Genomic DNA, 24,837 nt, shown 5'->3' on the forward strand with positions numbered 1-24,837 from the left:
ATTTTGACAACGTCTTTTGTAATTATGGCATGGGAAACTAGACCCACACATGTCTGATCACAATTCACACAAATTTTTTCTCGCCACTTACCTTCTAATTTAGGAAAAACGAATGCCTGGAAAGTAATGACTCCAATGATTTGAAATTTGGAGGATATTGATAAAAGACTTCATACTATGAAGTTGTGCCTGAAAATCTGAGTTGTGCTTGTTATTTCTTGGTGAGGCAAAGAACTTATTGAACCCCCCTCGTACGTAACAGTGGTGACATATGCGGTTAACAACCCCAACCGTTTGCTTACCTCCTCATATTCAGATCAAAAGAATATTAATTATCACAAGAAAGAGATCTGTATTTCAAAGCCATTCTTAGTTTTTATGAAGTGAAAAATACTCTTCTTGTCACATTTTTACAAGTTCTATCCTGGTACAATGCACTACTCAAAATAATGTGCAAAATGTAACAATTATATGCACAAGCATATTTCAGAAGAAACCAAAACGAGAAGAGGAGGCTGGAGGTTTGGAATGAAGTACAGTATAGCCTTAGAATAGTTCTCCTTTCCAAGTATGAAATATGAATATGTAGATGTAACCTCATACCTGGAACCTCTCCTTGATATGAGAACTGCTGATTGGTACGTTCATCTTCTTCAGCAGGCTGGTCGCCTCCTTCAGGTCCAGCCGCTCGTTCTGGTTCTTGTCGGCAGCGTGAAAGAACTCTGATATCCATCTGTATAAAGCCATAGATAAGCATCTTGAGTAGATGGATTCATGTAAGAGATCATTCTTAAAGAAATGTATACTTACTATGGAAAGTAAATCGACAGTTTAGAGAGCAAGTATCAGCAGCAAGCTATCTGCGATAATGTAAAAATATTGAATGATAAATCTAATTTGGGGCACAATCATCTTGGGCACGTTCAGTTGCTTAACACTGAAGCGGACTACTTTGTGACGGCGTGGAAGAATCCCATTTACATCAAGTCCATCCACAATCCCACAGTTGTGATGGAGGGGATAGAAGCAACCAGGCACCTGTGGCCCACTTTTGCACTTAAAAGTCACGTGCCCAAAGGTGTGGGTCAATCACCATGAAGATGACCTTAAAGAGAACCGAATTTTCAGTATATTGAATTTTGTGTTGTGGGGGGGGGGGGTATTTAGAGCGACATAAATCATAGTAACAAGTGCCCACAAGGTACTAAATACGGATACAGACTGGGTGATAGGAGCCCCTTAGCACCATGATGCTTTGAAAGACAGGAGTACATCTATCCTCAACATAAGTAAGAAAGACTTATCAATAAAAGAACCCGTAACTAACCTCTCCTTCTTGTGGACGATGGTCTCTCCTGTCCGGGACTGTATGAGGTGTTGGATCCCACGAACCCAGGTCTGTGCCGTCTCAGGGCTGTTACATATCAGGTCCAGGGTGGGCTGTAGAAAACAAGAAAGGCAATGATTGGTAACGTCCATTGGTTAAAAACAATGGACATCGATGCATCAAAGCAATGAGTATACTGTATATTAAAATAATTGACACTAACCCACCAGGGTTATACACGTAATTGGTATCGAGATGGAATAAATCAAACATGTATAAGACTCAATTGATCGTATAGTAGTTTCTCGAAGGGAACGTAAGAACTACGCAGTTCCTTACACAGGGTGATAGATACTGGCAGTATCTTAATGAACGTACAAGCGCTACACCAAAATCAACAAAGGGGATAAATGGTGAGCATATAGTCAATGATATTTTAAGAACTTACAGTCTGATCTTTATATGAGATGCTGAAACAGTTGGATGGTCCGACAGCCTTCTCCCTGTCCACACGTGAACTCCGTGACGTCAGCGTGCTCAGAAACACCTCCAATATGTTGGATACGTCATCTGTAAGATTCAAACAGGTCAATAAGTCATTCTTCTCTCAGCCATGATAGAAAACAGGTTATCAACGTCAACAAAATGTTCGGAATGAAAGCTCATGTGTGTTGGTAAATTCCATAGTGAAAAAGTTTAAACTTTGTTCCAACACAAAATGAAACTCACCATAAATTTTCGGCCGAAGACTTCGACCTCCGAAGACTTAGACTTCGACCTTCGAAGACTTCGACCTTTATGATTCGCTGCTACCTGACGTCATCCAACAACTTCCGGATTAGTGCAGCGAGTCTTTCATCTGACGAAGGTCGAAGTCTTCGGCCGAAAATTTATAATGAGTTTCCTTGTGTTGGAACAAAGTTTAAACCTTTTCACTCAACAAAATGTTGTTTTTATTAGATGTAACAGATGTGTGTGCCTTCATTTGTTTGTAAATGTGTGTATAAACTACTATACAGTAGAACTGAGTATTGACATACAGTTCACAAAATAGGTATAATACAATGTACACAGTTAGTACAAAGAAATCAAAGGGCACTTCAAAAGGTGATTTATAAGGTGGTGGTGATTATTCCGAAGGCTCAGAAGGACAGTGACGGTCTCCTCAATTTGTACCTATGCTCGATAGGCCTTAATCTACAGGACAAACGTGAATTGAAAAACAATTGTTAAGAATAAGTTTATTTGTCAGAAACTGTAACATATTGTTGCAAATCCAAAAATGTTAGGAATTCCTTTTTCTTGATGAGATGATTGCTCTGATTGGTGACCACAGTTTGCGGATGCTTGAAAGGTCTGCACCTGGTTGGCTATTGGCTGACCAATCCTCGTTGTTCAAACTTGCTGCGTCATGAGATTTTAGCTTAATACATGTGATTATTAATTGCAGGCTACTAACTTCTATGAAGACTTGTGACTTATGTCACAGTGGTGATATGAAATGTTATTTTGAAGCAAGGGAGTTTGAATCATGCAGAAATGTTACTAAAATGCACAGCTGGTAACTATTACGACACTGCTCTACAAAAACGGCCCTTTATCTGAGCTTTTGTTGCACTTGTTTCATATCATTTTAGTGATAGACCAATAACCCAAGACCACCGAAACACCAGTAATGATTTTACCAGAAGTAAAAGACAATAATGATAATAATAGACAACAAATAGTTAATAGACAGTTAAGCACAGTTCACGATGGATGAACTCAGGTTAATATTACTGACAGACAGGTGAATGTTAGTACACAGCACAGCTTTTACATAACACACCTCAACCGGGTTAGTAAAGCCACGGGAAAATTGGTCCAGGGAGCTGCCACTAACTTTTCTGTTAATGCTGGATATGAATTGTAGGATTTTCATCCCAAAGCCAAAAAAAAAAATCTGTGTATTTGACTTCGAAAATCTGCATTTTCCGTTGAACAAAATAAATGGAACTATGGAATGACTATTGAGATGACTACAATTTTTCTTCCAGCTGCTTGGTAATGTAAGTGCTCTTGTCACCAGGGCTTCATGTTGTCATTCTGGATAAATACAAAATTTGAGACACTGACTTTCTCTTTAATTCAATACTACCCTCCCCCGGCCAATTTTCCAATTGCAGCTCTAAGACACAATACAGTAAAAGCCAAAGAGCAGAGTTGGTGGTTAGCCATTTTACTGGAAAGTGCATGACTGATTTTGACAACATTGACCTACATTCGCACTTTTTTTCACACACAGTCTTCGCCAATGGTCTCTCAGTTAGGACATTCAGCAATCACAGCAAGACATTTTAAGACTTTATACTGCAAAATCACAAATTTAGGACACAAAGTCTTGATTTTATGGACGAAATTTACACTATATTATAAACATGTTGTCATCAAAAGCGATATTCTCCTACGCAAAGACATCCAAACGCAAACAGACCGCCTCTTGTCTGTACTCTGCTGTCTCAACCGTCACTATCAGTTCCTGTGGGCGTCACCACAAATCCGCTGTCAGTCAATCAGAGATTAGGCCTTTCAGTTTTCAAAAGGGATCTCGCATATATAGGGTAAGGCCATTAATATGTATAATCAGGGTGGTCAGGAACTGATGGTGACGGTTGAAATAGCAGAGTACAGACGAGAGGCGGTTTACTGTTGCCGTTGCAATTGGATATCTCTACGTAAGAGAATGCGATAAAGAAGAATGCTGACACCCCGGAAACATGCTAATATCAATTGCTGTGAGCCAACTTGCAAATGTTGCATCTTTCATAAGATGACTATTTTATGTGAAAATATATCTCAGTAAGCAGTAATGTTAAGCTCTCCATAAAATCAAGTCTATGTGCTTTTAATCATTCGTCACACTGTTGTGAGAGAATCACGTGAACTAAGGGCTTTCCGTTATTGGTTGAGGCGATGCGCAAGTCCTGGAAGACGTCAGTAAACCTCTACTTACATGCCTGTTCGGCTGGGAGTCGTTTGGTACCTTCAAAAACAAATTCGGCACATGTCACAACTCTATTATTCCTAACGCTTGTTCACCTTTATCCGCGGGGTAACCTATATCCGTTGTTTTTAGATACAGGGTATTTAGGGATGTTAAAAGGACGGATGGTTGTTTCAAACTGCACTTTTTCCAAATATTGCAATTTGGAACCACCCTTCGTCAATGTGATAATCCTAAACACCCAGTTCTTAATACAACGGATATAGGTTACCCCGCTGATACAGGTGAACAAGCGTTACATCAGTTCACGCAATGAGTCTCCAAACGTGAAGTTCTATTAATACTTCGTAATTCGTCCTTTTTTCACCACCATGCTGATGACAACACATCATAACACGGACAGTCTACGTCACCCATGCTGATGTTACGTCACGCTTGCCACATTGATGACAGAATTTGTCAACTCGTCATGCGTATGACATGATGTATCATGTTACATCATACATGCTAATGATGACGTAACCCCTTTCTCAGCGTAACGGTTACAAGTACGTCACAACAGTCATATCGATGATGAATCTATGACGTAAGCTTTACGTCATCCATGCTGATGATGATGATCACAAATGATGTGCGCATCCTGCCCATCATGATGCTGATGCCAAGCTGTCAATCATGATGACGTAGCGCACAGGCAGGGCTGAAATATCCTTTTTAGTTGCAACTCTTTTGTAGGTATCTGAAACGTAGCTCAGGCCTTGTCAGATACAGCACAAGCAATATGGAAGACTGGATTTCTTGTGTGCATTGATCTCAGAGATTTTCTTGATCACACTCTGATTTATCAGACTGGTATAATCATTGTAAAAAAAACGTAAGAAAGATAAGCATTTCATGTCAAATGGTTAGGGTGCTCCAATGGATATAAAAATTAGCAATGAAAGGTTACTCCAATGTTCAAGCCCTGTAGTATTTGTACCAATAGTGTGAGATTGACACGTTACTTGTAGTACTTACACTCTGGTACGGCGCTGTGTCGGGTCGGGCTGTACACAATGCTCTCCCGGTCCTTCTGCAGGCGGTACGAACGCTTGAACTTCTTCTTCCCGGCGCGGAGTTTGGTCATGAGGGTCTCCTTCATCATGGCCTGGACACAGGCTTCGCCATCCATCGGGACTGGGGAGGGAAATATAGATGCATTGTAGCTAGGGGTGAGTACCGGTGTGACAGCGATCTCGCCCCCCCCGGGGGTGAGATCACTAGCGTTTTCGCCCCCCTTTAGCGTTTTCGCCCCCCCCCCCAGAGCAGCTGGTTACTACATATTACAGGTGCGCTACCTGGTACTATACTGCACCTGGGGAGTAACGTATATGGTGTGTTACCTGGTACCTATATGGCACCTTATTACCGTACCGTAAGATGTCATACCTCGAAAGTCGATACTATATTGTTCGGTGCAAACAGGACATTGAAATGAAAAAGACAATTTGCAGCTGAGGTGGCATAAAAACAGTGCTACTGCGAACGTATAAATCAACACCGTGTATGGTACGGAATACGTCAGCAATATGTTTTCAATTTGTCACAGTGTTTTCTTTCTTGTGCTGAAAACATTTCCAAAGCACTAGCAAAATCACACGTGAATAATAGTTTCTCATTATAAACACTATCTACGCGCAAGCTGATATAGCTGTTGCTAAATGCTACACAAGCACTGGTAAAGTACCAGTCTTAAGAAACACGGGTAAATGCATCAGATCCTAAATACTAGAAAAAACAGTCATGTTGGAGGTGAAGATATCCCTTGGCCAGGTGCATATACCAAAATGTGCGTTATTCTAATTAATACCTAATATTTGCATAATTAATAAAGACATTACATAGTTCTTTTGTGGTCACTTCATGGTAGAGACTTCATATTGGAGATATATAGGTTGTTTGAGGACAGGTGAATACAATGAAATACATCTTATGTCAAGACTCAGGTATATGCAATAATGGGAATACAAGGGACCCAACCCTCCTTGTCTGAAACAAGTTCAACTATCTTATTACCATGTAATTACGTTAATATTGATACTATGAATGGAGTTATGTATCAAACTCGTGTACTTATATCATTCTGAAACTGCATTTTGTGATTTATACCAATCAACTTCTAAAATGTCATGTAAACCCATTTTTTGGGGGGGGGGGGGGGCGAAATCCCTAAAGGGGGGCGAGGTAGGGGGGCCAAATCACTAGCCAGGGAGGGCGAAATCCCTAGTGATTTCCCCCCGGGGGCGAATGTACAAATTCGGGGGACCAAATGTGGGACCTTTTTGGAAAATGGACAGATTATTTGATCCGGCATTAACACGTTTTGGGGCTTACCAGTCAAAGAAAATAACAAAAGCGAGGGAGAGGGGAGTCTATAATCATTTTTGCAAAGTTTCACAGTCAATCTTACAGCGACAGATAGCCTTGTGCGATTTTAAAACGCTAATGGTAGTCAAATACCCCACAAAACTGATTTCTTTGTAGCGAAATGGACCATTGTTTTTATTCCCGTACATTCCCAAGTTTTCAAATACTGAATCAGATCGAGGTCCAGGTCCAGACATGGACCTGTTCCTCTGGACCTGAACCAGACATGGACCTGAATTTTCTGTACCGGTACCCACCCCCTAATTGTAGCCGTTGCTGACAGATTCCTACTCAAATGTCACAAACACACACACACGCACACACACGTATATACACATGCAAACACAAAGACATGCAAACACATCCTGTCCATGGTGCTGAACACTATCCATACACACGCGCCAAAGCAAAGATGGACACACAAACCTTTAAATCCATACAAACAATTACTCAATGCTATCTTAGCTGGACTACGTGAACGACGATAATCTAGGGGGGTGGGGGACCACATCGGCCACATGGTGGTGGTGGATAGTCAGTCCTATAAGGGGCAGACACACTCGACCACAGTGGTCGCAGGGGAATGCTTCGCCGAGGGCCTTGGCCACGACGGGGCGGTTCTTTCTTCTGCTGCGTTTCTCCTCTACGGATCTTCTCGAAGGAGGAGACTGACTGGCGGCTTATTCCAGTCCAATGATCCAATCAGGCCGCGAGATATCAAACACCTGTTGTCCAAGAAGAAATCCAAGTCGGCACCTGGCCCGGACGGAGTAGGCTATGATGTCTTTAAATGCCTCCCTGCAACACACCACTTCCTCGCTACTCTTTTCAACAAGACCATGAGCCAAGAGCAGCCATGTAAGTCCTGGCAGGCTGCAGATACCATCAGCATTCACAAGTCAGGACCTACAGATGATCCAGCCAACTTTCGATTGATTTCATTGATTAGCACCACTGCCAAGCTCTATCACTCAATTCTTGGTAGCCGCATGATGGATTTCTTCGTCAAGAATGGATTCATCGACAGTGAAATACAAAAGGGATTCCTGGAGGGAGTATCGGGTTGTGTTGATCACTCATTCGTACTTAATGAGATCATCAGAAACGCCAGATCCGAGAAAAGGACAGTTCACGTAGCATGGTTGGACCTTCAGAACGCCTTTGGCTCTGTTCCACATGACCTGATCCACTTAGCACTACAGCGGTACCATGTACCACGGCATGTATGCAACTACATAAAGGCATTCTACAGTGATCTAACTGCTCAAGTGAGATGTCCCGACTTCTCTTCGGACCCCTTCCAGTTGAGAGTTGGTACGTTCCAGGGGGACACGCTGTCCGTAGCGATCTTCCTACCGGTCATCAATCTTCCTCTGGAATACCTGCGCACTGAGGAATCACACGGCTATCAGTTAAGACACAAAACCCACATGCCCTTCGCATTCGCTGATGACCTGGCACTTACCGTATGTAGGTCACGATCCATGCAGCGGATTATCAACACACTTGACCAACATCTCCGAAGTATCCACCTGACACTGAAGCCGAAAAAATGTAAAACCCTCAGCATCTGCAGTGGGTACGCCAAGGACATGTCTTTCTCAATCGGGAACCATCCTATGGATAATATAATCACATCCCCCTTCAAGTTCCTGGGCGGCTACATTTCTGCTAGCGGGTCGTCAGGTCCTGTCTCGGACATCCTGAAGGAGACAATTATCGGGTCCAACACACAACATGGGATCATCATGAACGTGGATGCCAGCCCTGTACGTGGGGAGTACAAGTGTGAAATGTACAGGGTGTACATCCAAGGTGCCATCAGGTACCTCTTGACTGTTCACGATGTGTCCAGAACCCAACTGCATGAAATCAGCCATAGTGTCACGCAGTACCTTAAGAAGTGGGCCAACATGAAGAAGTCTTCTGACCCGGGCATAATATACCATAGTCAAGGGCTAGGGCTCTCATCGGTCCAACAACTCTACATGCAACAACACGCCAACGTAATGGCCACTGTTCTAACGTCAGGTGATGACAGCGTCAGAAATGCCCTCGACGCGAAGGTCGAAAGGGAATCGGCATTCACGCGAAAGTCCACAGGAACGATGGAATGCTTTACCATCGCCGAACAAAGCCTAACAACATTGCGTGATGATGACACTCACGATCAAGCAAACTCCCAACAAACAAAGAAGAAATTGTGCCAGGCAATCAAGGCCCGCTTACAAAAGGACAACGACAGTAAGATTGAGGAACACAGTAGTACTCTCAAAGTACAAGGAAGATGGACGGAACTAGTTGAGATAGAACAAACTGACATCAGATGGAGAAGCTCTCTGTACAATGCCCCGAGGGGAGTGTTCGAGTTCGCGCTGAACGGGATGACGAACTGGTTACCAACACGGGACAACTTAGTCCGCTGGGGAAAGCTGCTCTCAACAAAGTGCCCATTATGTCAAGGCCATCAGACCCTTCGCCATGTTCTCAATGCCTGTCCTGTGGCACTGACAGCCAGATACACATGGCGACACAACAGTGTGCTTAAGGAACTGGTTACGACACTACAAGGATGGTACTCCCTGTCTGATCCGCCGGTTACCATACGCTGTGATCTGAGTCCTGAACACCATGAGGGAGGGACGCACATCACAATACCCCCGGACATTCTACCTACACCACTTGTACCTGACATTACAATACAAAACTCAGCTCAGCAGAACTTGACTCTTGTTGAATTGACTGTTCCTTTTGAACAAAATACCCAAGCAGCAGTAGACAGGAAAATGGCCAAGTATGAACACTTGAAGGAAGACATATACCTACATAGTAACTATAGTTCAACTGTCGTCACTATAGAGGTGGGCAGTAGGGGGTGGGTCAATAGTGATAATGCTAGAAAGCTGAGATCGCTATGCCCTGCAGCTGTACGCAATAAAGACGCCGAGGTCAGAAAGCTAAAGCGACGTCTAGGTCAATGCGCTTTGTGCTCCTCCTACGCAATATATTGTGCGAGAAACACCCCTGTGTGGGAGTCCCCATCTGGGTTATTCTCTACCAGATGAATTTTAACTTGTTTAAGTGCAATATATCCTGTTTAAGTGCAATATATCCTGTTTAAGTGCAATATATCCTGTTTAAGTGCAATATATCTTGTTTAAGTGCAATATTCTTGTAAAAGCTACAGTGCAATATACTCTAAGATTGCTATGTAACGTTGTGCAATGCTATATGTATCAAAAAGTCGGATGCACACCTGATGTTTTACCTTGCGCCCTCCAGAATTGTTATTATTCTGAGTAAGGGGTCGGCCTAGGTTTCTTCGTCTTTTAAACTCATCTTGTATGTTGATTTTAAATGTGTTGCGTTTATATGTCAATAAAGATGATGTCAACCCCCGACCACAGTGGTCGCAGGGGAATGCTTCGCCGAGGGCCTTGGCCACGACGGGGCGGTTCTTTCTTCTGCTGCGTTTCTCCTCTACGGATCTTCTCGAAGGAGGAGACTGACTGGCGGCTTATTCACGTAAATTTAATATTCATATCGAATAATGTTTTACTATTCAATTTTCACCGTTCACACACAGCACAATTGTTATCATCATCCCATATATTATTCACGTCGGTCGGCTCTTGGCACCAACCAAATTGAGGACCGGAAAACCCTAAACAAGTATTCCTTGCCAGTCGCGCCAAAGCTTAATCTTATTTTCTACACTATAGAATACAAATATGTCTGCGTTCACGATGCCAAACCTACAGACCACTTACTGGGGTGACCTGAGGTCGTAAGATGGCCTCTGTAGTTCTCAGGACCGGAATCGAAAACTGTAAACTAGTATTCCTTGCTTTGCCAGTCACGCCAACGCCTACTCTTATCATGATCTCGATAGACTAGAAAATAGTCTGTGTTCACGATGCCAACTCTACAGACCCCTTACTGATATCGTAAGATGACCTCTGTAGTTCTCTGGCAGTTACAAATGCCGATTTACAGGATGACATCTAAAGTTACTTTCAACGCAAATCAGGATACAAAACTACGATATCGTGAAAATTTGACATTTCTTTTCAATTATGACATATTAGTTGCCTTTATAGTACTGTTCCTTTAATGAATTAATTAGATGATAATTATGCAAATCAGACACAGAAGTTTAACAATCGTCAAAGCTCTAAAAACCACAGTGTGTCGGTTTTGTTCAAAATGCAATGGTCTCAAATCTAATGAATTTTCCCATCTTTTCCTGGTGTTATAGAACCCAAACCATGTTTGATTCAGCGTCATTCGAACCGAACGTGTGTCTCTTTGAGTTCATCATTACCAATAGATTAGTGGTAATGTACTGAAGACGATTTTACCATGAAACACCCCAAAATGACTCCGCGTACGGTTGCGACCATTGGTACTAAATCTGGGTCGCCCACACTTTTAATCACTATCGATCTTAGTGCATTTCAGATTCAGAGCACGTCCGTTAATGTGTTCCGTACTTCCGCATTAGTGCTTACCAGACAGAGTGACTCAGAGTTCACTTGACTTCGTAAATGTAGTATATCACTGCACTTGGGGCACCAGTTGACGCGGCACTGCGGGGTTCGAAAGATTATCATTCAGAATTTTCTTACGTTTTGTGTATTTTGTTGTCTTCTAAGTCATACTCTTACGTATTACGCAATATCTGAGTTATAAATAAAATCGGCGAAAATCACACAACAGTGCCCCAGTGAACGAACCTCACAGTGCCGCACCGGTGCCCCAAGTGCAGTGAGATACAAAGCCTTGTAAACTCTGAGTCACTCTGTCTGGGAAGCACTAATGTTAAATTGAGTCATGCCCCCAAAATGGCCAGTACGCAGTTCCAGAATTGCAGTGTGTCGCCGCTGTGCTGACTTTAATGTAATAAAATCACCGTTATCAGTACTAATACATTACTGACGGATTAGACTGGGGATCGTAAAAAAGTATGGAAAACAATTTTTTTTAAAGAAACAATGTTTCCATTTATCTCTATAACGTTATTTATTCACAACACTGTGAAATATACAGATAGATATGGGATGCCTTAAGATTGGGATTGAAATACTAGTACACAAGCCGATCTCAACGGTTCTAAATCTAGACCAGTGCAAATTAGATATCGTCCCCCGATAGTGACGGACTGTCCCTTTGTGGCATGGCCTCTTAGATGTTATCGTTGGCATGGATTTCTAACTTCCGATGTTGGCCCGGTTGGGCTTAGGTCACATTTCCAGACCGGGGCCCGGCCGGGCAGCTTTTGGGAGCGAAGAGAATGGTATAAAAGACATAGAAATACACAAAATGTCAAAATAAGATTCATGGGCATGATATGTGTGTGATTTTTCGTTTCTTAAAACATCCCGGCTGGACCCGACTTAGAAATGTCATGACCTAAGCCTTATCGCATCGCTGACGTGCACAGAAGAATAACGGCTTTTAAAGTACTGTGACGAACTACTTTATGCCCCAAATACTATTGGGACGGGGTAGCGGATGAATACTACATGTCATGCGACCTTTCATAACTTAACAGTAAACCGCGCCAAGTTCAGTGGCCGGCGCCGCGACCATGGCGTGTCTGGCGCGGCCGGAATGTGACAGGAAACTGCCGCAACATGTGTCCGGGATGATACGATAAAGGGCTCCACTTGTTGATTTTTAAAAGGCGTTTGAAAGGAAGGTCGTAAAATCATATCATCTTATCCGTGTCGCTTTGTAAGTTTGACGAAAAACAACAACGTAGTAGCCAAGAAATTACGGTACGATGTTCACATCCTCTTTCTTTGAAAAGGTGAAAAATTTCGTTATTTACTAGTTCGTTCTGAATGCATACGTTTCTCATGTTCTAACCGTAAACTAGTAATTCTGAATTTACCCATGACGTTTCATTTTTGTTGTTGAAAAATGCGTATGAAAACGCGAAATTGACACCAATGGAAATGAAATTGCACAACCACCCCAAATCTTTTGCGAGATTCGGTAACCCCTGATCTGTTTATGATTGACTCCCCAGCACTCATTAATCATTTATGGGAAAGCGTGGAAGGTTCGCTCTTAAAGTGGTCATAAAAAACTAACTGTGACGCAAGCCTTTCTACTTGATCGATTTTCATTGTCCCATAATTGAGTACATTTTTGTAAATAGTGTTAAGGCCACAGCAAGTAAATTGTATGGAAAACAACCTCTGAAGACTCTAAATTCAAATTAATGAGGAAAAGGGCGAAAAAAGATGGGTAAAACAAGATATCTAGATTTTCAATAGGCACCATAAATCAGACACATAAACGTTATAACAAGAATTAAATCCACAAAAGTAAGTAGCACAGCTGTAAAACAGTAACAGCGGTGGGTTTAAGAAGCGCCAAACAACTATGCCATTAGGCCGGCCAGCCTTTTGTAGTGTAGTGGTTAGCACTGTTTCTTTCTAGATCTGTTTCTACTTCTTTCTTGACGACACAGCCAACAAGTCTTATTTTTGTATTGAAGAGGTGCACAATGTGACACTAGTGTGGAAGACTGGTATCACTTACTAAGTTGATAACCACAGCCATGGCTACCACAGAGATGCTACTTTTACTATCGAACTAGTTTCACTTCCACAACGACGGTCATGGCTATATGTGCCTCACTTGTGTCACCTCTGCAAGTACAACTTAAGGCTGCCACGTAATGTATTTTCCTATTTTCGTACTTTTTCGTCATGTTGACCATCTCGGGGGTGAGGATTTTTTTTTTTTTTTCAAAATCAGGGGAAAATTAAGGGAGGCGCTAGGCGCAAATGTCATCCATACGATTTACTTACTGTGTCGTAAAAGAGTTTCTTTTTATCTAAGATTTTGAGACAAAAATGGCCACGGGAGTTGTCAAACTGAACATCTGACATTCTTAAGATCATTGCTCTTACAAAGTCCAGGTAAACAAAATAGGTGCAAGACGATAGTCTGAAAATAGTCTTAAAAATTAAAGCAAGTGCACAACATTGGGTATCTCATAACCCCTAACATAGCCTTTATTTTTTTAACAGATCCCGCCCTTACCCTTAGCGTAGGGACTTGGATATGCCACATCAATTGTTACTAGGTTACCTGAGCACATTGGGCCATAATGAAATCCCTTACACCCGTTCGCTATGGTTACCTGCGTAACAATTATTGTCGTTACCAACCTAACCAATTTAGGGACGAATCAGAAATGATAGGGGTGGGGGTCGTTTTTTTCAGACGACAATGACGACAATATATATATCACATTGTATTATATCATATTACATCATAATTTATCATATTATATTGTACAAATGCATTGTGTAATAGAGTGATTTTCCCATCCCCATTCACGAACTGCAAAACCATGTACATAACACATATATTTAGATAGGTATCTCCTATTGAAAATGATATAGATATAGATATAGATTTAGGCAGATACGGAATTCAGACGGTTAACTAGTCCGATATACCCTTCGGAAGTATATACATATTCAAAATAAAAATAAAAATTTGAGGAAAGGTCATGCATTTTTCACACCTATCCCACGATCACAAATGATCCGTCCCCAATACTAAGCTATAAATACATCCCTTTGAAACGTGGGTACAAAAGACCTTGAACGCTTCTATGGCGTCTCTGCAATGAAATGAACTATGAACAGTAAAATCATTAAAACAAACATTTTAGCACACACAGAGTATCATTATTTTACTATCATACCACATATTTTGAGTGCCACAAGGAAAACCAAACAAAAATCTGAATACTTATTGTGCATATTTTGAGTGCCAAAGCTAGTCGGGAAATGCTATTGTGTATGCATGAACACAAACATTCACATACATAACATTTAAGGCATTCCAGGACTCACAAAGCGGAAAACAATATTCATGACATGTACATATTTCATGATTCATGAACAGTGATAAACGTTTAAATCATGGTTTATGGGTTGTGGAATTTATGAGAGGAAATCGGACAATCAGAATTTCACGTAGTAGTAGTATTAGTATTGGCATTGCGCCAACGCTTGGCGTGGGTAGAAACGGCGAATGTTACAGTGGCTTGAGAGAGATTGTGACCCAGATAAGAACGAACTGCATGTTTTATTCTGCCGTACTAATTCTAATCCTTGTTTGACAGACAGAACAGATTTCTAGTTGACAAAATACTACGTACTACTCCAGGCTATGTTGCCAGACGAGTCTGCAGGCGTTAGAGACAACGTTAAACATCTGTTTGCAAATTAAGCCCTTAAGCGTAAGGACTGGCCCACTTGCTAATACAGCGTATTCGCTTGTTCAGTCCTCAAGTGATCTGGTTTAAATTTACGCCATGCAGTGTTGTACAACGCTAGCATGGAAGGACACAGAAAATGTCATTTAGGCGTTATGAAATTGTTGAGAAAATCTGCTCGCAAGGCTGTTTATGTAGCGTGTTCGTTTGTTCACCTCAAGTGTTCTGGTTTAAATTTTATTAATACGCCGTGCAGTGTTGTACAACGAACGCTAGCATGGTCCGAGAATGATACAGAAAATGCCATTTAGGCGATGTGAAAATTGTTGAGAAAACCTGCTCGCAAGGCCACAAGCTAATCGTTCCACAATTATGTACTACGAGACACGCCCATACTGTGGGACAAAAACAACAGCACAGGCCCCATGGGACTCTAACCGAGTACAGCACACCCAAATCATCATTTCAATCACACAGACAACAAGCGTAACACAGTAAATATCATAGCCACAACCAGGGCTTCCTACGGGGGTATGGAGAGTAGAATTCCAGTCCTCGGTATGGGGAATATTTATTCCCCCCAATGTTTACACCTTTAGTAATTAGTGGGATAACTCTCCTGTGCACTGTGGATATTCTCTCAATAGCTAAAGCATAGTAACTCTTCTAGATATTAAAATAGAAACCGAATGTCGTGCTTACGTTTTTACTTAGTACACCCTCTGTACGTGTAGGGATGTTAGCCATCCCTACGTTACGCCAACATACCAATACTACAAAGCTTAAATTATGCCGGTAGTGCCCAGCGTAGTACCAGTCTTAAATCATTTTACGTTTGCGCCTACGCTGTGCGTGCCACCACCTAATACCCTGCCTTAATTTCCCTGTATATTTTATACTTCCTATTCCTTTGTACAATGACAACAGCAACCCTGTGTTATCACAAAGAAACGCTAGAACCCGTATCCCCTATCTTACCTCCCTGTCCCATCGCCGCCATCCTGAATGTTTGGTCCGGAAAGAGGGATAAGAAATAAGGCTGTGTTAAGGGTTTGCAGTATACAGTGCATTTAAAACATGTAGCGTCATAAGCCTTAGGTAGATAATTCCTTTATGTTTACAACCTTTTATTTGTCTTTCGCTTAGTGGAATTATCTATTTTAGGCACTAAAATGGATGATTCTGTTATTATTTACGAATAATTAATATCCTATTCCACCTTGCCACAACCTCGAGCTCCCGGGCGCGTTCTTGACCTGTTACCCCAGACGAGTGTACGCACCCTTCCCATGGGCGATACCAAAATGACGTATTGGGGGTGCATCAGGAAAATTCAGAAGATTTATCGTTGTGCTCGGGTAAGCGTATAACTACTAAGGACGATTTATTACTGCTAGGACGACTCCATTGCACTGATTCTACCCAGAACCAAAGAGATAACTAATCCTTTGAATTCGTAACCCCCCACAATTTGTAGGGTAAATAGTACATCCCTTTGTTTTACCAGGCTATTGAAAAAGCCACTCCCGTGAGAACAAAGGGCAACAAGCACCACAAATCAACATAACGATACATGCATGCACTCGGGTTCCCTCTGTCAATACACAAAATACACAAAGTGCTTACAACGCAGTGACATTACAACATTCTACGTTTTTTCTTTAGATAAAACATCGTAGTCAGTATGCAATAACTTGTTATCAAATTTTAGAATTTTATATGATATGGTAAATACATAACGTTGCGCTTTATAACGAACTGAATAGCTGGATTATTATAAGATCCATTATGTTTTCACGGTATTTCGCTCAAGTAGTTCACAATGTTGAATTAGCTGGTCCTAACACATGTGCGGGTGAAACATAAATTTCGTTTTCGCTATAAGAACTTTGTAAAGAAGTGTCACGATTCGTCTCAATGCATAGAGAATACAACTTTACCTTTAAACAATGTATACTGCAAAGTTAAGAGTTAAGCCTTTTTGGAAAAGATCTTGTCCACACATTGGCCGGAATACATAAATGACCGATAGCACTTCGGGCACATGCATGACCTCTCGGACAATATGAGCCTCCAGGGTTTGGTTAAGTGGCTGGAGATCTGTTGTGTCCATTGTCTATGTGACATGTACGATAATTGTTACAACAAATCTCCTGACATGTTTGACCTACGTGTCCGAGAGGTTATGTTTTGCAAAGGAGTGAGTCTATTTCCTTTCAAAGAAGTCTGACCGATCGGCCAAAACTGTGTCAAGTTGCTACCACCTTGTATTGTAGCGAATTCAAAGTAAACATGAAAGATGACTAAAAAAAGAAAGAAAAAATAGCAAGAGAACAAACTAGCAAGATAGAAAGGGCGAGAAGAAAGGAAGGAAGGAGGGAGGGAAAAAAGAAACAATGTGTATTGAATGAAGACACCATGGTTTTATTTAGCCCCAAAGCCGAAGGTTCGCACTCAGTCATTTTTGTTACAACATGTATTGACAGTAGTGTTGTTACAGTATTGACAAGTGGACACTTGTGTCAACACACCATATATCACACAGGACATGTTACGCCCTATTAGTATTGGATGGGCAGCCAGAAGCAAACAAGCCTCCTTGGTTCAAGCATTGATGACACATACATGAAATGTACTTTAAGGACAAGAGCACAAGTACCCGTCATTGTGTATTTTGGGGGTAATTAAAAGGGTAATATCCTACCGTGTATGGTGTGTTATGCCTGCAATTTCAGTTTGTATATGTGTGTGTAAGATGGGCGTGATGTAGAATGTAAGGCGAAAGTATATGAATCAAAGTATATGGCTACTTTTCCCCAAGTATGATTTTTTTAGAACAACAAACTCATTAACAGAAGGAGCCATTCCCCCCTTGCAGTCTGTACTTATTCCCTCTGCTTTGGATATGTTTCGCTCCTTTTGATTGGCCAATGGCTGCATATACCTTACTTTCGGGGCGGGTCATTAACCCTTGATTATATAGTAGTGAGATTGGTATAAATGCGCGTGACCTTTACAGCTGACTAGGTGAGTCGGCTGCAATTCCGCTTGATCCCGCATGACAACATTCAAAAGTGGGTATCACAATTTTTAAAAAGTAAAGTTTTTTTTTTTCCTTTTCAGTTATTTTGTAGAATGCAACCTCAGATTCAAAATATTGCTTCTCTTGTGCAACCTATTTTATTTCTATCCGCGTCAGTCAGATCAAAAATCCCCTTAGACAAAATCTGTGCCGTGTTAGCATAACCACTTAGGTATTTTATGATCGGTACAGACTGATCAAAGGTCGGAATGTGATAAACTGTGTACTGGGCGTCAGGGGGGGGGGGATTAGTAAGGATTATATTTTGAAATAAAGATATTTTATGCGTACAGGTTTCGAAATATTTTCCCCAATAAAATTTGATCATGTGTGTATCAAGATGTTTTAACGTATCTGAAAACACGTGACTTTTTGGTGAGAGGCAGAAATTTGGCGAGCAAAATCCAGCCCTCTACGAAGACTTGTGTTACGTAAGGAATGCAAATTTGGTTAGCCCCAAAACAATCACGTTCTTACATAACGTTTACATCAGCACAGGGCCGTGCTGCCAGTCTTGGTCAGGCACAAGAATGGAGGTAAATGTAAGTAAGAGACAAATTCCAATTTAATTTTTTTACGATACTACAGAACATACCAAACTGAGCGCTAATCCTTTAAAAAACACAATGTACTTCAACTAACTATCTTTCGCAGAGCTCGAGCAATGATTGCAAATTAATATGTATACGCAGCCAATAGTCTTACTGAATAAAACAAGTACTAGTACTGCCGCCAAGAGCTCTTTTTACATACGACTTAAAACGTGTCCTCTTGAGTCTGATTCTACGGAAGAATATATGGGGAAAAGTAGCGTCTTGTATGCCGTGTATGTAGTCGACTAGTCAAGTATTGGTCCAGACCATATCAAAGTCCATAAGAGTATTGGCATTTGAGTGGTTATGTAAAGTTTACGGGGAATAAGTCTTTCTCTTCTTTGACCTACCGTTTTGTACCTGGTTATCTAACCGGCAACACTTACTACATGTGCTTCTTTGGCCTCAAAGTTTATTACCTGGGCTGAAAGGATATCAATACGCAACTCATACGGACTTGACTATATATACGCATTCGTGTGACTGATCGCCAGAACAAGGCACGCACATCATACACCTTGCCTTATACACAAGTGAAGAACAAATTAATGATGACACAAATCTTTACTGACAAAGTAGAAATGTGTAATGCTTATCATGTTTGACATGAAAGAAATACCGACATGGGCAACAAAACGTGAGACGACAGTCAATGTTTACTAACTTGTTAAAACATAACTAGCTGATTGCATAAATCCCAATCGACTACTAGTACACGATCGCCAACCGTTGTTCCTTCTACGATCACGAACGAAAAGATCTCTTCGAAGAGGCCACTATATTCTACCCTAATTTCTCTGCGTATAAAGAAAAAAGAAAATGACTCTCCTCCCAACATCTCAGAATCTACACGTTAAAGAAATGGTGAGATTCTTTGTCTTCCGCTGTAAGGAAAAAGAAGTCGGACCCAGCTTCAGTATGTTGGAAATTAGAGTTAGCCTTTAGAGTGAAACAAATTATTGCTATATTCTTCAACATTACTGTATTAGTCGGTAACGGTACTTCACCTTTATCCGCGAGATAACCTATATGCGTTGTTTTTGAAAACGGTGTCTTCAGTTATATCAACTTGGCGAACGTAGTTGGTTTCATATTGCCATGCAGCAATGTGTATTTTCAAAACATTGTCGTCGACGTGATATCCCTAAATACCCTGTTTAAAAAAACACGGATATGGGTTACCCCGCGGATAAAGGTGAACTAGCGTTTTAACCTTGTGACAAATCGACAAACACACCAACACCGATGTAAACATTACAAATTTCAGATACAGTCAAGTCCACATTTTCCCTGTTTTTCCAGATGAACAGATACACGACGCTCATAACGGTGGTTGCATTAGCGGTGGTGGCGGCGCTAGTCCCCGTAACCAGTGCCGGCCAATGTGTGGACGCCAAACCTGGCGCTAACTTCACCAACGAGCGCTACTACGGGCTGTGGTACGAGATCGGCAAGGTATGAGGGCATCTTTCCCACCCAAGAAAAAGAAACGCTTGGACGTTTTGTGATATGGTTATTCTTTTTCAATAGATCGAACATTGGTATAGAAACTGCATTTGCCTAACACGAAACTTACTAATCTATTTCACTGAAAAGAATTTCTTTTATATGAAAAAAATATCATGACTAGAAAGGCCGACATTTGCTTGAGAGCAAATACAGCATATTTCAGCCATCTCCTTCCCCAAGCAACAATGGACTATTCCAAAATCACCCATGTGCAAAAATGGAACTCTTCTGCTTAAGATGACTAAGCATCCTAAGCTACTAATTACACGTATGAGCAAAAATGAATCGTAGAACCCCCTTCCCTGCAAGAATGGACTCAAGTGCACCCAATGTAGAAGGGTAAGATAGACCAGTCCAAAAACACTTCCGCTAAGAAATGGAATTTTGAATCATCAGCCGTCCAAAACTGAATTTGAAAGAAATCCCCCCCCCCCTTTGCAAGAATGGACTCTACCTGTTATACCCCTGTGCAAAGTGGAGCGATCCAAAAATACATCCGCTAAAATAGGACTTTGACATAATCACCAAAGTCCAGAAATACATGGCCTTTTCTATAATAAGCAACCCAGTCCAAAACTGAATTTTTTTAATAGTCCCCTGTGCATGAATGGACTCATCCATATTACATCAGGCTTGCTGATTGGCTGCCGAATCCTCAGGTACAGTCTTCAGGTGGGGTCAAGTTCCATTCAACAAATGGAATTCGGAATCATCACCCATGTCCAAAAATGAATTTTTTAAAAATCCCCCCTATGTGCAAAAATGGACTGTCCCAGCAGTAGCCTTATGTCAAGTGGATCAGTGCAAAAACACTTCCGCTAAAAAAAGCATTGGCATTATCACCAAAGTCTTAAAGTAAATTTTAAAAAACACCCCCCTTACCAACAATGGACTCTTCCAGCAAAATAACCTTGCTCATTGGCTAATAATTAATTAGATTTACCTTGTCCCCCCAACCACCTGGAGGAACATGGACTAGGTAGGTATGTAGATGATTGGATCTACCAGAAACACCTGTGGCTTCCAGAATGACCTAGAGGTCGTTGACCTCGGCACTTCCACCTCACAAATCCAAAATTCTCCCACAAAAACCTCCATAATGAGCCATTTTGAAGTGATTTATACCAAATATTATGCATGGATCCTTTGAATAAGTACCTAGGGCACCTCTGTGCTAAATTTCAGGTCATTTGGATGTAATACCATGGTACAGGGGGCCTAAATATAAAGTTGTGGTCCAAAAATTGCAATAAAACCTCAATAAAATCATTTTAGAAGCAGATATGAATAAAATGAAAAAAACACCTAAGGGTATTGGCCCACTCTACCCTTGTGCCAAATTTCAAGTCATTCGGTCCAGGAACGACGGAGTTGATTCGATTTGAAGATTTGACAGGAGAAAGAAAGAAAGAAAGAAGAAAGAAACATTACGAATACAATATATTTCACCATACCTATGGTATGGCTGAAATATAATAAAGGTATGTATTGACAATGCCAACCACTGTGATACGATGCTAAATAGTCTCTTCTCTTTGCGTTTAGATGAGATCAGACTAGTTATCTCAATTAACAGACTGCAGTACATCCTGCTGAAGCTAGGTGGCACTGTGATATGGTGACCATTCATTTTCAAGTTCATTACTTCTTGTAGATTTAAGCCTAGAAAATCATCCAAGATGATCCTTTGTTGTTTGTTGCTGAAAAGAAATATGTTTCATATGGCTACTATATAAAGTGCCACGAATGGAATCATTGTGAAAATCATACAAATGGTATTCTGTACCGAAAAGAAACACATGTATTATGAATGTCATGTCTGTTATTTTAGATCCAAACGGCCGGAGGGGCGTTCTTTGAGAAGGACTGTGTCTGTACCAACATCGCCATCAAAGCTGACCCTAGCGGGAATGAGGGAGACGCTATAGTTACTAACAGCTGTAGGAAGAACACTCCACAGGGAAAATACCTGAACGCTACAGGTAAAAAACACCTGAACATGCACACCTGTCTGGTCCACATGTATCACATCTGTACATGTACAACTGTCTGTTCCATAGGTAGCACACCTGTACTGTACACCTGTCTGGTCCACAGGTAACACACCTGTACTGTACACCTGTCTGGTCCACAGGTAACACACCTGTACTGTACACCTGTCTGGTCCACAGGTAACACACCTGTACTGTAGACCTGTCTGGTCCACAGGTAACACACCTGTACTGTACACCTGTCTGGTCCACAGGTAACACACCTGTACTGTACACCTGTCTGGTCCACAGGTAACACACCTGTACTGTAGACCTGTCTGGTCCACAGGTAACACACCTGTACTGTAGACCTGTCTGGTCCACAGGTAACACACCTGTACTGTAGACCTGTCTGGTCCACAGGTAACACACCTGTACTGTAGACCTGTCTGGTCCACAGGTAACACACCTGTACTGTAGACCTGTCTGGTCCACAGGTAACACACCTGTACTGTAGACCTGTCTGGTCCACAGGTAACACACCTGTACTGTAGACCTGTCTGGTCCACAGGTAACACACCTGTACTGTAGACCTGTCTGGTCCACAGGTAACACACCTGTACTGTAGACCTGTCTGGTCCACAGGTAACACACCTGTACTGTAGACCTGTCTGGTCCACATGTGACATACCTGAAATGCACACCTGTCTGGTCCACAGGTAACACACCTGTACTGTAGACCTGTCTGGTCCACAGGTACCACACTTGTACTGTACACCTGTCTGGTCCACAGGTAACACCCCTGTACTTGTAAACCTGTTGTTGTATACCTGTGCAAGTTCAGGTCAAAAGATTTTTAAAAAATCATGCTGCAGTACCGCGGGTGGCTTCAAGTTGACCTTCGTCTTCCCAACATCGATCCATATACCAAATATTATTACAAACCAGAGGGGTTCATACGTTATGCTGACCACAATATATGGAATCACAGATACACACACACACATCAAAAACATTGTCTCAATTTTCGATGGATGTAAGAAGACTTCCCATTCCTGTTCCCACCCAGCCAAACTGATCCAGGAGACAGTACCAGGGATATGGCAGGAAAGCTTCTTCCCCTTTGCTCCCACGGTAAGTACTTATCCATGCCAAAATCCCTGTAATTGTAAGTGTACATAGATGAGCAGGCATCTAAAAATACCCACTATCATTTACCTGTGCCCTGATCATATTCACAATTCAACTATCAATTTTCATTAATCTTGATATGACTAATGTTTGACATGATTGTTACATTCTGGACCAATGTTTGAACTGTCATTTCCAACACAAAAATTGGACTCACCCAAAATTTTCAACTGTCCAACTTGTCTTTGTCAAGGAATGAGCAATCCACTGCCTCAACAGACAGGGGACGCCATAGGCTTTCTGTAACTTATGACCCACTGCTCACCAACCGAGTCACCTGTTGTATCTGCATTATACATGACATCACAAAAAAGGCAGAATGCTAATTCCTTGACAAAGACTGGGAGTTGGACAAACATTTTAGAAATTTGGATATGTCTGGTTATAGTGTTGGAAAATCCAGTTCAAAGTTGATAGAGAATGGCTTCTATCAAAACAAGTCTGATGTACTTTCATGTTTGCATGATCAATGCACGTCAAACGTGGTGGAAGACGAAACACATTTTATGTCAAACTGCTCTTTCCACGATCACGAAAGAAAAGACCTGTTTCAAGAGGCCACCAAATTCCACCCAAAACTTCCTCACATTCACCGACAAAAAGAAAACAATTCTCCTTCTAACATCACAAAACCCACACATGATAGAAAAGGTGGGATCTTTCATCTTCCACTGTCTTCGAAAAAGGCATGGAACCCAATAACCCAGGATCTAGAGTTAGCTTTTACTAGCTTTAGACTAGACACTTGTGATATTGTTTTTACACTGTTTGAATCTCTTATGTGACCTGCAATTAGCCTACGGGCAACAATTTGCAATAAACTTTATTACATAAACTTTATTACATTCTTCTATGCCTGTCTCCCTTCAGCAAACCTACACCATCATCTACATTGGAGATGACTATGCTGTAGAGTATGACTGCGAGTCAGTGTTCGGCCTACTGAACTACTGTATCCACATCCTGTCTCGCAAACCCACTCAGGACCCAGGCCTTACCATGAAGCTCCTCCAGGGTTCCTTAGACATGGGGCTCAACTCGGAGAAACTGGACTACGTACAGACTCTGCAAGAGGGGTGCTGGTAGATATAGGAACTAGAAACCCAACATTTGGAAGCAAAAGAGGATATTTGGCAACTCCCCCAGTTTATTCTTGTTTCCCTGACTTAAAAATTTCAGCGACAAGATTGAAAATAAGGCCTCACAACAACTTGAATCTGTCTCTATTCGCTCCCAGTTACTGTGTGTACCAAGGTTAAGACTTTTCCATGAATTATCTTTTCATACTGATATCATCATATATTTCAGGCTTGTAAATCAAATTGACTTATACATAGCTTAAAGGTATGTCAGATTACAGTATCCTAGTGAAAATGACAAGTTCATTTGCCTTCACATGTAGCTGTGACTTTTTCAAAAATAGTCTTACTTTATTGATTCTCAACATGAGGGGATATCATCAACAAACTCAAATGCAACGGGAGGTACTGACTTTAAATTATCTTTTATTTGCCATCTTTAAATAAAG

At 41.4% G+C, this 24,837-nt stretch overlaps 2 protein-coding genes across 6 annotated transcripts in view; one reads left to right on the forward strand and one right to left on the reverse strand.

Annotated features, from left to right (window-relative positions):
* LOC118405296 (1-phosphatidylinositol 4,5-bisphosphate phosphodiesterase delta-1-like) overlaps window positions 1-16,096 on the reverse strand; it is a 28,740-nt gene extending 12,644 nt beyond the window's left edge. The window contains exons 1-6 of one of the 2 annotated variants that reach the window (XM_035804726.1): window positions 15,943-16,096; window positions 5,328-5,486; window positions 4,320-4,349; window positions 1,776-1,897; window positions 1,328-1,440; window positions 604-733 (exon numbers count right to left, since the gene is read on the reverse strand). In XM_035804726.1, the coding sequence (XP_035660619.1) occupies window positions 604-733; window positions 1,328-1,440; window positions 1,776-1,897; window positions 4,320-4,349; window positions 5,328-5,486; window positions 15,943-15,964 (576 nt within the window). In that variant the 5' untranslated portion in view covers window positions 15,965-16,096. The remainder of the gene's footprint in view (window positions 1-603; window positions 734-1,327; window positions 1,441-1,775; window positions 1,898-4,319; window positions 4,350-5,327; window positions 5,487-15,942) is intronic. The other variant, XM_035804728.1, reaches the window with a different exon arrangement.
* A 1,848-nt stretch (window positions 16,097-17,944) lies between these two features.
* LOC118405310 lies at window positions 17,945-24,831 on the forward strand. 4 transcript variants are annotated; one of them, XM_035804761.1, is made up of 5 exons: window positions 17,945-18,038; window positions 19,942-20,094; window positions 21,980-22,130; window positions 23,188-23,252; window positions 24,180-24,831. In XM_035804761.1, exons 2-5 carry the CDS (start codon window positions 19,942-19,944, stop codon window positions 24,393-24,395), a joined length of 585 nt encoding a protein of 194 aa, XP_035660654.1. In that variant the 5' UTR covers window positions 17,945-18,038; the 3' UTR covers window positions 24,396-24,831. The 4 variants fall into 4 exon arrangements, with proteins under 4 accessions (XP_035660654.1, XP_035660651.1, XP_035660652.1 ...); XM_035804758.1 differs by lacking the exon at window positions 17,945-18,038 and adding an exon at window positions 18,482-18,588; XM_035804759.1 differs by lacking the exon at window positions 17,945-18,038 and adding an exon at window positions 18,540-18,582.
* Window positions 24,832-24,837: the final 6 nt, after the last annotated feature.

This window comes from Branchiostoma floridae, chromosome 18 (assembly GCF_000003815.2).
Source record: "Branchiostoma floridae strain S238N-H82 chromosome 18, Bfl_VNyyK, whole genome shotgun sequence".
NCBI classification, from domain to species: Eukaryota; Metazoa; Chordata; class Leptocardii; order Amphioxiformes; family Branchiostomatidae; genus Branchiostoma; species Branchiostoma floridae.